We start from the raw sequence: 14034 nt of genomic DNA, 5'->3' as shown, positions 1-14034 counted from the left end.
GCATGTGATTTTTATGCCATCATGTGCAAAATTTCCACGATAGTGCGATGGTTGAAGGACAGCAGCAAGAATATCAGAATGGATGATAGCGGATGAGTGCAGCGGTCGTCCAGTTCGCTGGGCATTGCCTATCTGCAATATACAGGGAGATTTATAATATAGTAACCACCTCTCAGGACTATATTACTAACATCATAAACAACAACTGTTGTTCCATGACTTTTAGTAATTCATTTCATTTTACTCTCGTACAAAAATAAAAATATTTATATAGGCAGTGACCGGACTAACTGACCGGCTTGCGCGTGTGAACTTACTACCAAATACAGACTTAAAAAGTGTCAGATAGGTCAACAAAAACTTAGAAGTTTACTTTTCGTAAATTTTTCATGTTTTGTAAAGAGTCACGGAACAGAAGTTGTATTTATGATTTTAGTAATACAATCCTGCTAGATACTATTTTTCAAATAACCCTTTATAACATAAATAAACAAATTTATATTATGCTAATACCAAGACTAACATAGTAATACGGTGTCTTATGTTGCTAATTTACTGATTTATATTGATTATTAGTTGTCTGTAAATAAATATTCTTTTTTTATCATACTTGTGAATCCAAACATTTACTACAAGTTCATATCAATTCATTTAAAAAAATAAATCAACTTCGGTACGGAATATTATTTCATAGTAGTAGATCTCCTTGTAAATATGTTCGCCCAGAGAAGTTTTGCCACCTTACCTATTTCTGCCGCCTAGCAGGAATGTGAGACTGCGTCTCGGCTCTGAAGGGTAAGGGTACTGATGAAATTATAGACACATGGGATTTGTCAACTTATGTCTCAGGGTGACGGCCGCACTGACACTGCCCCTCAGATCTTTGCGATTTAAAGCTTTGAGTGGCACTGCAACTGTCATGAATAAGCGTGTCGCTTATCACCTGGTACACGATGTGTTCGTCCCGTTTCTGGGTATCACAAAAATGAAAACCATACTATTTTTCTTAATAACCTCTGCCGCCCCTGCAAGCCTAGCATGAGCCCGAAGACAAAAGTTATCTCTTCTTCGAAATGTCAATTTTCTCTCGAAGACAAAAGTTATCTCTTCTTGGAACTGTCATCGAAGAAGAGATAACTTTTGTCTTCGGGCTCATGCTAAGCCTGCAGGTACGCCGTTACAGTTGTTCAGTATGGCGATTAGAAATTGTTAGTAAAGATTTTCGGAAACAATATAATAACACCATGTATAATTTCTGGTTACTACATTGTCTTGTACAAGGATGACGCCCACCTAACAACTATATTAACTCTGATGTTAATTATAGAATTGATTATATAACTTAAATCTTTAAAATGTTAAGCATAACCTAAGGAGCCCATCATCATCATCAACCCTTTTATACGTCTCACTGCTGGGTACGGGTCTCCTTTAAGACGAAGGTGTTAGGAGCCCATAGTTGATACTATTTTATTTTACTAGTTTATGCTAAAATTTTGTAGGATGTGGTAAAGAAGACAGTGATAAAGCTCGCCCAATGTTAGATCTAGATGCATGGGGTGGACTATGGTCTAGAGCCCTCCTTTCTTAGAGGCTTAAACAGGATTAGTGACTTCACACGTTTTCCGAGGGTTGTGAACTTTCTACGACGTGCAAGTTTCATCGCGGTGTTTTCCGTCCCCGAAAAACTCATGGTAAATTTTAAATTAAATTTCGCATATACTCGTAAATTCCAAAAATGTCGGGAGGTTGAGCCTGAATTCGAACACGGGGCCTCTGCTTGAGATACGGTAGATCAAACCATTAGGCTACCGCAGCTTTTAAAATTGCTTGTGGGAAGTTGTTTAACTGTACAAAAGTTTTTGAAATTCAAATTGTTGAATAATCTATTTAAACATTATTTTGACATGCGTTCCACTTTTTATTATTTATCATACTTTTTGTCAACTATATAATTTAATAGGAAATTAAACTATTTTTCCAGATTTAAATCGTGTATATTTGTTTTTTCAAACAAACCTCATGTTGCAAACTCTGTTGCATTTTTAATTGTTTTTTATATTTTGCTAATGAATTTGTGAATGAGCAAAAAAGAAGCTAGAAGAAATATTTCCTAGTTTTCAAACTAGGAAATATTTCTTCTGTATTCACTGTATTCTTGATTATCAATATCGACTTCATATAATTTTCAACTCTATCCGTGTACGAATAAATTCTACATTAGTTTAAATATTTCCGTTCGAATATCTGCTTGAAGTACTAAAATAATAAGTAGAATATTAATTCGCTTCACATTACAAAACATGGATAACAATCCTTACAGCCTTAACAACATTTCACTAAATACAGTGCACAAGCACACCTGGACGATACAAACAAAAATAAGCCCTATTAGAGCATACTAAGCTGCATGTGGCAGCACATTTGCGTGGGAGCGTGTACTTCGAATTTCGAAATGTCACAACAACATTTTGGCCTATTATTGTCACCCACGCGGCAACAGTGTGCATAGATTATGCCTCTACTTAATGTGGTTGGAAATCTGCTAAATATTTTTCCTTTTGATAAATTCTTTAATAAGTATAATATAAACTTATAAATTTATTGATCTATGTACGTTTAAAAACAATTTTATATTGTTTCAATACGCAAGTAATTTAGGAGTAAGTTGACTAAGTGCATTTCAAACAAAAATATTCTAAAATTAAATTACGACACAGTGAATAGTGCTGTGATGAACAACGATTCGTAGTATTTTATATCGATCCACTTAAGACATGCAACCATCGAGTACATATACTCGTTGCATGCAACCTATTTAGTAAGTACAACTAGATTTCATTACTTCGCAACCTAAGAAGATCGTTATCTTTAGTAGGTCTCCGCATTGCCATCAAATAAAAAACATATCCGTTATAGAGGTCCTAGAAAATGAGTAAGTAGCCACTTACAAAATTTCTAGTAGTGCTTATCCAAAACTCAATTTATAATAGCAAGTTTATTAACATTGAATGCTATTCATTTGCAATTTACCAAACAAAATATTAAAATACACATTTTTGGTGAGAATATACAATTCAAATGGCGAAGTCCGATGAAGAAAATTGCAACGTGGGAATAGCAGTACTTAATGTTAGGTAATTATAGAACACAGATGTTTTGATGATCTTGGACAAATATTTCTTGAAATAAGCAAACAGGACCTTAAAACACATTAGTTAATATGTAAAATCAACTAATGTTATTTTCAAAATAGACGTTTATCCACTAATGATCACATTCACTCACCTTTCCGCTCTAATGATGTCGCATTGTCATCAAATCCCCGCCCACCGGCACAAGTCTGACACAGCCACAACACTATGCATGACGTCACTTCCTAACCCACTCCATTCATAAATTTCAATCATCGATATCTTATTTGCAATCACTATTCGTTCGAGATTCTATTTGAACTTTTAATTGAAAGCAATAGCACTGGCACTTCGAGAACGGAACGGGTTTGTTTTTTTTATCTTATTGTTCTTTTTATTTTTTCATTGTTTTTTTATAAAAAAAGGTGTTTTAAAGGAGCGTGTGAGTCTGCCGGTGCGCGCGCACGTTTGAGCACGCGCCGAAGCCTCCGAGTATGATCGCCCCCGCGATTTTTGACGCGTGGGTGCCAAACAGACCGGCTGCGCAGCTCCCAAAACCGAATTTGCGTAATAAATTTAACCAATAAAACGTTGAGATAAAGAGAGATCTTTACAATGCAGAATTGAATAACACACGACCGTCGATAGCAGGGTATCGCATGAAAATGGCGAGCTTTCTTTATAAGCTCATGTTAGAATTTTAAATGAGTATCGAATAATGCATTCGACATAAAAAGCTATCTGGCGGCTAACAATATTATGTGAGCTGTTGCGTTGGGAAGCGACTTGTCGAGGAGAGCCTTGTATGGAAAAACGGGTTCGTCTGCAGTCCCACACGTTTCGACTTTTTGCCTGCAGGAAAGAGCTTGAGAATCTTGCCAATGTAAGCTGACCTTCCTCATCCTATATGGAAGTAAACATTGCTACTATTGTTAAAGTAGCAATGGGGTTATCAGAGTTCTAGGTGGAGTGGTCGCTTTGTGGCGTGGAAGGAGCATTGTATAGGTCGTGTGCTTGCAAGCCACGTAGCTGCTGGCTTCATACATTTGTAATGAAATCGTCGACGCCGTGCCGTCCTAATTAGACGTCTTCCTAAGTTCCTACAAGACGTTAAGGAGTCTTTAGTTGAACAACATAGCTCGAAGGAATTCCTTGTCAAAACTCTGACTTCTCGGAAACATTGTGTTCCGGTTTTCGGGAATCTTCGTGGATAGTCGCCATTTGTCAGTTCATGATTTATTGCACCGTAATAACTGAAGTACTTTGGAATTAACCTAACTCTGTCTTGAAAAGAAGGTGGCGAGATGACTGCTTATTTTCATACATGCAAAATCGTTTTTAACCGACTTCAAAAAGGAGGAGGTTCACAATTCAACTGTTTTTGTGTATGTTACGCGTTTTGTGAACCGATTTTGATGATTCTTTTTTGTTGGTAGAAGGTCAGTATAGGTTTCATTTAAATTTGAAGAATAAAAAGAAATATTCCACCTTTATGGGTGGTAAACGAGGATCCCCTCGTTCCGATTTCGCGCACTTTCCGGTAGCCGATTTCTATCCTATTTCTAACGACTGCGTTAAATTACATTTATTTGCCAAGTTTTATAGCGAAAAAGTTTTTGAGGTCGGTTATTTTTTACAATAATACCTATATCATGAATAATGTACATAATAATGTGCCAGACAACGACACAAATCGCCTGGTCTCAAACTAGAGAATTTTTTGTACTATAGTACCAGAGCAAGGGAAATCACTCTGGGTCACTTCCTAGAACACTCAGACCAGAACCAATTCAAAAAAGTTCATATCCCAATTTGGTCCTACCGGGAATCGAACCCGGGCCTTCTAATCCAGCGCCCACAATATAAACCGTTGGGCCACCGAGGTCGTCGGACATATTTCTATCATCTGGAGAAAAATTTCATATCAAAATTTCGAAATCATACTACCTATAAGAGAAAGATTACCATGTCTGCTTATTATAATACCTATCTAATTAGATACGCTTTATGTAGGTAGAGACATAATTTTTTTTATAATACCAAGTGACCGGACTAACAAGCCGTGAGCCTGGTGGTAAGCGACACGCCTATCCATAACAGTTGCAGTGTCACTTAGAGCTTTTGTTCGCAAAGATCTTAGGGGCAGTGCCACTGCACCCGTCACTCTGAGACATAAGTTAACAAGTCCCATGTGCCTCTAATTTCACCAACACGGAACGCAATAATGCTCACATTACTGCTTGGCGGCAGAAATAGGTAAGGTGGCAGTACTTCCCTGGATGGACTCTTTCACGAGGAGCTCTACTGCTATTAAAATGCATTACAATATGTATATATAGTCAAATGCGGCAACAACGACTGGGCATTATACTCTAGATCGTAAGTAGCACAAAGACGAATTAAAATCTTAAATGTAAATTGAGACGTGCCGTTGTTCGTACTCATTTAGAATTCTACAAAGAAAGAGTTTATACACGGTCCTAATTTACTAACTGCCATCGTTCTATGGGAGTGAAATATACATGAAACGTAAACGTAACAACTTTTTTCTTCTTCTGTACTATATCTGTCGACTATAATTTCATAAACATTAAAGGTGCCCTTTTTAGTTCCGAATCAAAATTCTATTGTCTGTGATACTCGCCATTGAGCTGAAAAGTTTCAAGTTCTGTACATGGAACTATAATGAGTTTCAAAAAAAGAACGTCGCATTTTTTATTAATTGGGATATCAACTAGGACGCTACTGAAATGCTATACGATTTAGTAGCAGTAGAGCTCCTTGTGAAAGAGTTCGTCCAGGAAAGTACTGCCACCTTACCTATTTCTACCGCCAAGCGGTAGGTTTCGAGTAAGGGTGCTGGTGAAATTACAGGTACGTGGGACTTGTCAACTTATGTCTCAGGGCGTCGGGCGCAGTGGCAGTGCCTCTCAGATCTTTGTGATTTAAAGTTCTAAGTGATATTGCAACTATTAGGAACAGGCGTGACGCTTATCCCCAGGCACAAGACTTGTTCGATACGACGATTTATAAAAAAAGAAAAATATTGCCTCCTGCAGCTTGATTTTGATTGCTTCTCCCGATCGGAAACTGCGTCTTTTCCAAGTCGAGGCGCTTTGCGATTCACAACTGGCCGATCGGAAACTTTTGACATTTCTAATCGGAACAATAGACTATAAAGATATAGTAGGAATCAGGTTCATCTTCTCGCTCAGAAACCCATCTGATTTCGAGACTACCCGATCGGGTCGATTCCGATTCAGCACGCTGACTATTTAAAACGGCCTAAAAGTCTTGCAAGCGGGTCATAAACCTTTATTAAAGAAAAAATGATTAGTTAAAATATGTGCGGTACTTGGGCAGTCCTATGCTATCTCTTTGATTTTTTGTTTTGTAGCATTTGTTTGACTTTCGTCTAAATTATATGAAGAGCCTGTATGGTTGCAACTTTACCTACCCTAATAAATGGGTTAAAATTTTATTTTTTTAAATTGTGTTTCTTCTCATGGATTGTTAGCAAATCATACATTAAATACTTCTTCTGTTTCATTACTTCATTTACTTGTAGAAAAAGTATTGTATGCAATAATTACGTAATGATGTCTTAAAATCTCGTATCTAATTTTTTCGCCTTTAAGAACCTTCATTCTATAACAATTGCATAAATTTTTTTAGTCACAGTAGAGCTCTTTGTGTAAGAGTTCGTCCAGGGAAGTACTGCCACCTTATCTATTTCTGCCGCCAAGCAATAATGTCAGCATTCCTGTGTTCCGGTTTTGGTGCTGGTGAAATTACAGTCTCACAGACTTCAACTCAACTTATGTCTCAGGGTGACGGGCGCAGTGGCAGTGCGCCTCAGATCTTTGCGATTTAAAGCTCTGAGTGGCACTGCAACTGTCATGGACAGGCGTGTATCTTACCATCTGGCACACGATGTTCGTCCCGTCCCTTGATTGTGACAAATTAAATAGCTGCGTCGCACTTTCGGATCATGTGTAGGTACATGTACCATGGAGAAACTGATTTTTATTTACGTCCCCTATAGTAAACGTTGTTTGATTTATAACGTATATTAAACATGCCCAAAATAATGTCAGCTCTTAAATTACGACTATTTGTATTGTGTAGATGTGTCTCAACCTATTTTTGCCAACGATAATAAAGCATATTAGTTAATTAACAACTTCTACAGTAATTAATGTACAGTAAAGCTTGCCCACGGTCGTAACAGTAAATAAACGTAACGAGCTAGCTAAAACGTTTGCTAAAACGCTATGAACACACACCTAGTTTAACTAGGTACTATAAGTAATAGGTAAGGTGTTTACGTGAGCTATTATGTATGTAGGTGTTGGTAAACGTGTGTTTGAAAATTGTGTAATAAGTAAACTAAACAATATAATATGACTAAATTTGTATTGAATTGATATTCAACTATTTTTTGTGAAATTACTCCACTAGTTTGTTATAATTATTAATACTAAAAACCAATCGAGTGACGAAATACTGTCATAGATTTCTCATAGATGGCGCTACGGCTAAAAAGTCGTTGAAAACCACAATACAAAGAACCGACAACAAGCACATAGAAAAATTCGTGAGGTAGGTTGGCATAGGGTCTGGCAAGGTTTGCTAGAAGACATCCGATCGAAGGATTTTTTTCTAAGTGTTCGATCTTTACATCAATAATAATTATAATATGATGTTTTACAGTATCTAAGCTGATTATATCTAACCTCCAAGGCTACCAAATCTGTTAGTCGCATAACTTCATAATTTATTCTATTTTACAGTGAAATTGTCAACTAAGGAAAGAAACGCCTGATAAAATTATATTGAACCTAATCATCAAATTAATTTGCCAATATCTTTTTCGAAGGCACCTCTTTAGAGATTTTAGATGGTGATGTGAACAAAATTATTAAAAAAAGTCCAATAATAGATTTTGATTTCGTACAATGGGCAAAAATTGTATGTAACAAATGAATGTATGAAATTAGAAACGTTTTGAAAACGCTTTGAATTATGACGCGATATTCTCTTGAAATGTAACAAAGGCCGTCCTCGATGTGAATAATTCGAAATCCCATAGGTAATGAATCAATTCAACGTCCGGGAAACAATAGGAACGTATTAAACATCGTGCTGTTTGAATGAACTACTCTTCCGATTGTGAGTAGTGAGTCACAATTCCATTTATTGACAAAGCTCGAGCATCTGGGTCCCCGTCGGAACAGGCCAATTAAGTTTCTGATACGCAATCTCCTTTACTTTAGTTCCAGTTGAAAATAAACCGTAGCGCAACGATATAAACATTAGCGAGCCGCTGTTGTTAACTTTGTTACCGTTATTATACTGTTTCTCTTCTCGCATTTTGTCGCTAATTCACAATGTGATTTTCTAGTGCTCGACATTTGATTTCGCTCTTTGAACTCGCTTATTCTGTTGGAAAATTCGATATAATCTGTAACATGATGACATGTAGGCATTGACTTTAATAATAGACAGGGCTTTTTTGTGAATATTTTATCACAAGGAATACACAATAAGAAACGGAGTCTATTGGTTCAGACTAGTACCTATTCTACAATACGCTGACCAATATTTAGGAAACTCCAGAATCTTGATTAAATATATAAAATAAAGTTAATTTTATTCATTTTAGGTACCTCCCCATCACGCTGTTAGACGTTTAAAGTTATCCTTTATTTATCGAACAAGGTCAAATATTTTAGAGCACGATTTAAACTTAAAGTCGTTTAGGTTCAAACGATAACAAAGTTCGTCAACACCCTTATCTTTAAAATTCATCATAATGGACATGAGCAATCTTCATTCCGCGTCATTTGTTGCGACCTTTTGACCCCAGAATTCATTCATTTTTCTTCTACAATATCTTAAAATCTGTAAAGCCTATAATTGAGACTGATCCGTTTTTGAGACCTCTTCAATTCAATAACGTTTATGTAAGCTTTTACGTTTCATTGTCCAAAGTCTTGTTCGTACAATATTTATTTACAAATTGGCTTAATGTTATCCACTCATGACATATTTAGAGGAATGCTAAAAAGATTCGAATTTTTTTTTAATCGAAATCAAAAGACTATTCAAGTGACTTTGGGGTTTCAAAATGGCCACCGTAAAGTACCTAGCTATTTCCCGCGAAAAAATGTCAGAAAATTAAACTATTGCATAAAAATTACAACCTAAGATTTGGCAGTATATGGCCAATTAGATGCCTTAGATAGTCTAAGGCCTGTCCCGAAGGACTAAGAACAAACTAAACATATTATGACTACGGAAGTAATTTTTTTATTCAAATTAAACGTTTTGGTACAGGTATGTGGTCAATAATATGAATATTGTTATTATTATTCCGTTTTTTTTACGTGGTTATCATAATTCAAACTTTTTTTAAAGTTTGTATGACATCGTATATTTTTAATGTGGAACAAATAAAGGACATCGTGCCATACAACACTTCAATCTACTAGATATAGATAGATATCGTTGAGGCCATATTAATTCAATTCAGTCACGTGTCAATTATTATTTGGATAAACAAATGATACTTACTTATAAACTCAAAGTCAAAGAATTTATTTCATTTGGTAAGCAAAAAGCACACAGTAACATAGATCAAACTACTATTTCATTATTCATAATTCGAAAGACGGTGATGTGGAGTGAAACTCTAGGGGTTGCCTTTTTGAAATAAACATATGTATATATTTATCATTTACTATATTTATTTAAAATACCATATATGCAAGACCTAAACGTGTGACTACCATGAATGTTTGTCGTCCACGTACACAGAGACTCTATAAATAACCTTTAGTGTAAAGTCTTTGTTTCACTATAGTTTTAAACATCAACAAGAACCCAGCTATGGCAGATATCATATTAATGAAGCTTGTTATGTCCAAATCAGTTGCATCGGCAGCAATGGCAGATGTTGGGACGTAATTCGACCCACAGCGATTTCCGCTGACTTCCCGCCGCGTCATCGACAGGTCCCCCAGAGACGGATTCAGGGTTACCAACGTGACGCGGGGTTCAAGACTTGTTGTGACATATTTACTCTCATTCTCACCAGTTCCTATCGCTAAAAGCACTTTTGGCAGGGATGTTATCACGAGTCAATATGATGAAGAGAGAATGTTTAAAGAAGGTAAGGTTGGTCTTAAAACCGAATAGCCGGACAAACCAGCCAATTTACTAGCTTACTTACTCTACTGGCTCTGCAGCGCCCCGAAGTGTATCTTACCTCCGACACGAGTTGGTGCCAGCGTTGATGTCTTGTACGATCTCCTCCCAGTTCTCTGCATGCAAGGTGCGGAGGTCTTTCTACACTTCGTCCCTCCTGTGGTCTACCGATTTAGGCATTTAGCCGAGGACCAGCCAATTTAGCCGGACATTTAGGCAAAAAGGTCAAGCACCCTACATTTTTAAGGATTTTATGTCGTAGTTTTAATACGACAATTTTAGAAATGTAAAAACGACGCTTTATTGATCTTTTATCAAATAATCTTCTTAAATTCTAATGAAGTAAGTCTTCTTTGTGATTAATCATCTATTATTGCGTTGAGATGTTCTGTTCGCTCAAACGACCACGTTAGACACGTTAGTCAAATATAAAAAGCCAGACAAGCCGGACGCCGTCTACTTCGGTCGGACACGCATCCAAAAAGCCTAACAAATTCCGGCTTTATCCGGACGCCTGGTAATGCTAGAAGAAATTAAGCCAATTTAAAATGTACAAAGCAAATGTTGCAATGCAAAACATTTCCCGTTCAATACCTTTAACTAAGTTAGAAAATAAATGTCTTAAGTAAGATGATAAAAGCACTTTTGACGCATGAATGTGTTGCTTTATTATACCAAGGGTACGAAATACATCATGTAAATTCTACATATTATATAAATCTAATGATTTTTTTATTTACGCCTAAGATTAAAGTTTAGAACAGCATCTAATAGAGTATCTTAATGGACCGGACCATTCGTACTTGGATACTTGAAATCGGGGCGCTTTACAGTGCAAAGTAAGACCCTGATTTGTGCCCATCATACCTACAAACCACATGATCCACGTTGAACAGTATCCTAACGTTGTTTACGTATCGGCTTACAATATTCATTACAAAATCGTAATTATGCCCTACTCTAAAGAGCTACTCTTTGTTCTGTTAAGTAGATAATTAAGTGATAATATTGTTTACTCTAACCCCCAGTATATGACCCCCTGATAAATACTTCGAGTTTTTGTCATTTGAACTTTGGTGCGCGAATAGACGAGTTGTTCGGTCATGGATTGTTTTTTACTATATTTTTAAAATGATTTGGTGTGTGATCATTTTGTGTTTGTGTTTCACCGGAGCTGTTTACGGATCAGGAAGTATGTATTTTGGCTTGTTGGACCCGCATACTAATTTTAAACAGGCGCGAAGCAAAACAGGAACCATTTGTGTATTGTCACAACAGATTGTTTAGCTGATGCAAATTGAAATATGTGGCGTAATTTATACAAATAATCAGGCGATTAATCAAAACATAGATTCAAAAAACAAAATGCGTAAAATTGGTACAGTGTTTCCATCCAATACTTTTCAAAGAATGAATAATATTTTTCAATATATTTCAGAAAAGTTAATCATTTCCTAAAAAAAATATTTGAAATAACTTATTTCATGTTTCATAAAGTAACGATTAGAGGCGAAAAAAAAAATATATTTTAATAATACTAAGTGACGTTACGAACAAGTCGTGTGTCTGGTGGTAAGCGTCACGCCTGTCCCTAACAGTTGCAGTGTCACTCAGATATTTAAATCACAAAGATCTGAGAGGCACTGCCACTGCACCCGACGCCCTGAGACATAAGTTGACAAGTTCCATGTGCCTGTCATTTCACCAACACCCTTACCCTTCGAAACCAAAACGCAGTAATGTTCACATTACTGCTTGGCGGCAGAAACCGGTAAGGTGGCAGTACTTCCCTGGACGAACTCTTTCACAAGGAGCTATACTGCTACTAAATATTTGTGAAAGTAAACTTCCTTGACAACAAATTTTTCCTGTATGACGGTTCTATAATAGGTACCACATGAAGCAAAACTAAACAACTTCACTCGTGTCCATTATATTTAGTAGCAGTAGAGTTTGTGAAAGAGTCCGTGTGTCGAAATATCGACTGACACCTTACTTTCTACTGCCAAAGTAGTCATGTAAGCATTACTGCGTTCCGGTTCTGAAGGGTGTTGGTGAAACTACAGGCACATGGTACTTGTCAACTTTATGTGACGGGCGCAGCGGCGATGCTCCTTAGGTCTTTGTTTATTTTTTCTGGTATATTTGTTTTTCAAATAAAAATCTTTTCTGACTTTGTCGTGACCATGGGACCTATAAAGAGACCAAAACGTTGGTTTGTTTGCTAGTACGTCCCATAAACCGTACCTATTTCTGCCGCTAAGCAGCAGCTTGATTTTGATTGCCTCTCCCGACCGGAAACTGCGTCTTTTCCGAGTCGAGGCGCACAATTGTGATTCACAACTGGCCGATCGAAAACCTTTGACATTTCTAATCGGAACAATAGTTGATTTAAGTCACAAATATCAGGTTCATCTTCTCGCTCAGAAACCCGTCTGATTTCGCGATCGGGTGATCGGGTCGATTCCGATTTGTATCAAAATGAGGACGCTGATCTTTGCAATTTAAAGTTCTGAGTGGCACTGCAACTGCTATAGACAGGCGTGTCGCTTAACACCTGGCGCACGGCCTGTTCGTGTCGTCACTTGGTGTCATAAAAAAAATATTTTTTCACTAGCTCCTTTACCCTTGAGAACCGGAACTTTCTATTCTTTTTTCTGCATGCTATATATTTCTAATTTGTGAGTTAAAGCAACTATTACAAATGTCAAAGTTTCCGATTGGCCAATTGGGTCGTTTTCAGATAACCTCCAAAAATGTGTCCCTTTCAATAACTTTTATGTTATTACATGAATGCTAAGCATTATTTATTTAATATGATTGCATGCTTACTTAGTCTGTGTTACACATAAAAAGACTACTTTACTACATCACATTAATAAATTAAAATTAAAAAAGTGGGCAATTTCTCATTCATGGGGGCCGGTTCCACGTCGCCCTAATTTTAAGAAAAGAAGAAAAAAAATTGAACGCTCGAGGAAATCGCAATATTTTCCGTCGAGGATAAACTCTACGTCGAATACATACAGTAACTTTCCAATTTATTATAAACAAACATGTTTTCTTGGGAGTACAAAATGTGTTTCAATTTTTCTTGTCATTAGTGTCAATTCAACTAAAAGCCTGCTAATAACAAAAGTTCATACCGCATCACCTTCACACACGTGAAAAGGGGCTCCTTTCGGATTGGAGTGTAGTGTTTTAGCAAAAAATCGACTTAAATACCGATTTCAACGCTAGTGACCAAATCGTTCTCATTCATGTAAAGCAATCTATCTAAATAAGTATTAAGTAATAGTTGTATAAACTTTATTGTACATCAATTACAAAATGGGAACGTTAAAATCCATGCACTTTCATAACGGTCCAGCATATTTTACGCACTCGACAATTAAAAATGTATCCAAATATCATTATTGTCGCTCTCATTCTTGTCTGCTTTTAAGTCATATAGTTACTTTGAGCCAAATATTTACTTGAAATATAACAATTAGTTGTGAATCGCAATTAGGCTCAACTCACACTGGCGCAGAGTCGAAGCGTCGCGTCGCGTCCTGTTTTTCAACTACAACACTTGGAGACGCGCGACTACGCTCGCATTAGTGCGCCCGGATCACAATGTGGTCGGCGTCTGACGAAGCCGCTCGATTGCAACTAAGCGTCGACGCCCGTTTCCATGTTCGCATAACAC

The 14034-nt window shown here is 36.8% G+C and overlaps 2 protein-coding genes across 2 annotated transcripts in view; one reads left to right on the top strand and one right to left on the bottom strand.

Annotated features, from left to right (window-relative positions):
- The window catches only part of LOC113227494, a 195842-nt gene extending 192317 nt beyond the window's left edge, over positions 1-3525 (bottom strand). Inside the window, exon 1 of the mRNA XM_026460433.1 lies at positions 3289-3525. The gene's annotated coding sequence lies outside the window, so the exon portion shown is untranslated. The remainder of the gene's footprint in view (positions 1-3288) is intronic.
- A 7899-nt stretch (positions 3526-11424) lies between these two features.
- LOC113227343 overlaps positions 11425-14034 on the top strand; it is a 98881-nt gene continuing 96271 nt past the window's right edge. The window contains exon 1 of the mRNA XM_026460236.1: positions 11425-11535. Coding sequence (XP_026316021.1) covers positions 11475-11535 — 61 coding nt within the window. The 5' untranslated portion in view covers positions 11425-11474. The remainder of the gene's footprint in view (positions 11536-14034) is intronic.

This window comes from Hyposmocoma kahamanoa, unplaced genomic scaffold, assembly GCF_003589595.1.
Source record: "Hyposmocoma kahamanoa isolate Upper Pololo Valley unplaced genomic scaffold, ASM358959v1 210, whole genome shotgun sequence".
Lineage (NCBI taxonomy): Eukaryota > Metazoa > Arthropoda > Insecta > Lepidoptera > Cosmopterigidae > Hyposmocoma > Hyposmocoma kahamanoa.
This window is presented reverse-complemented; position numbering and strand designations above follow the sequence as displayed.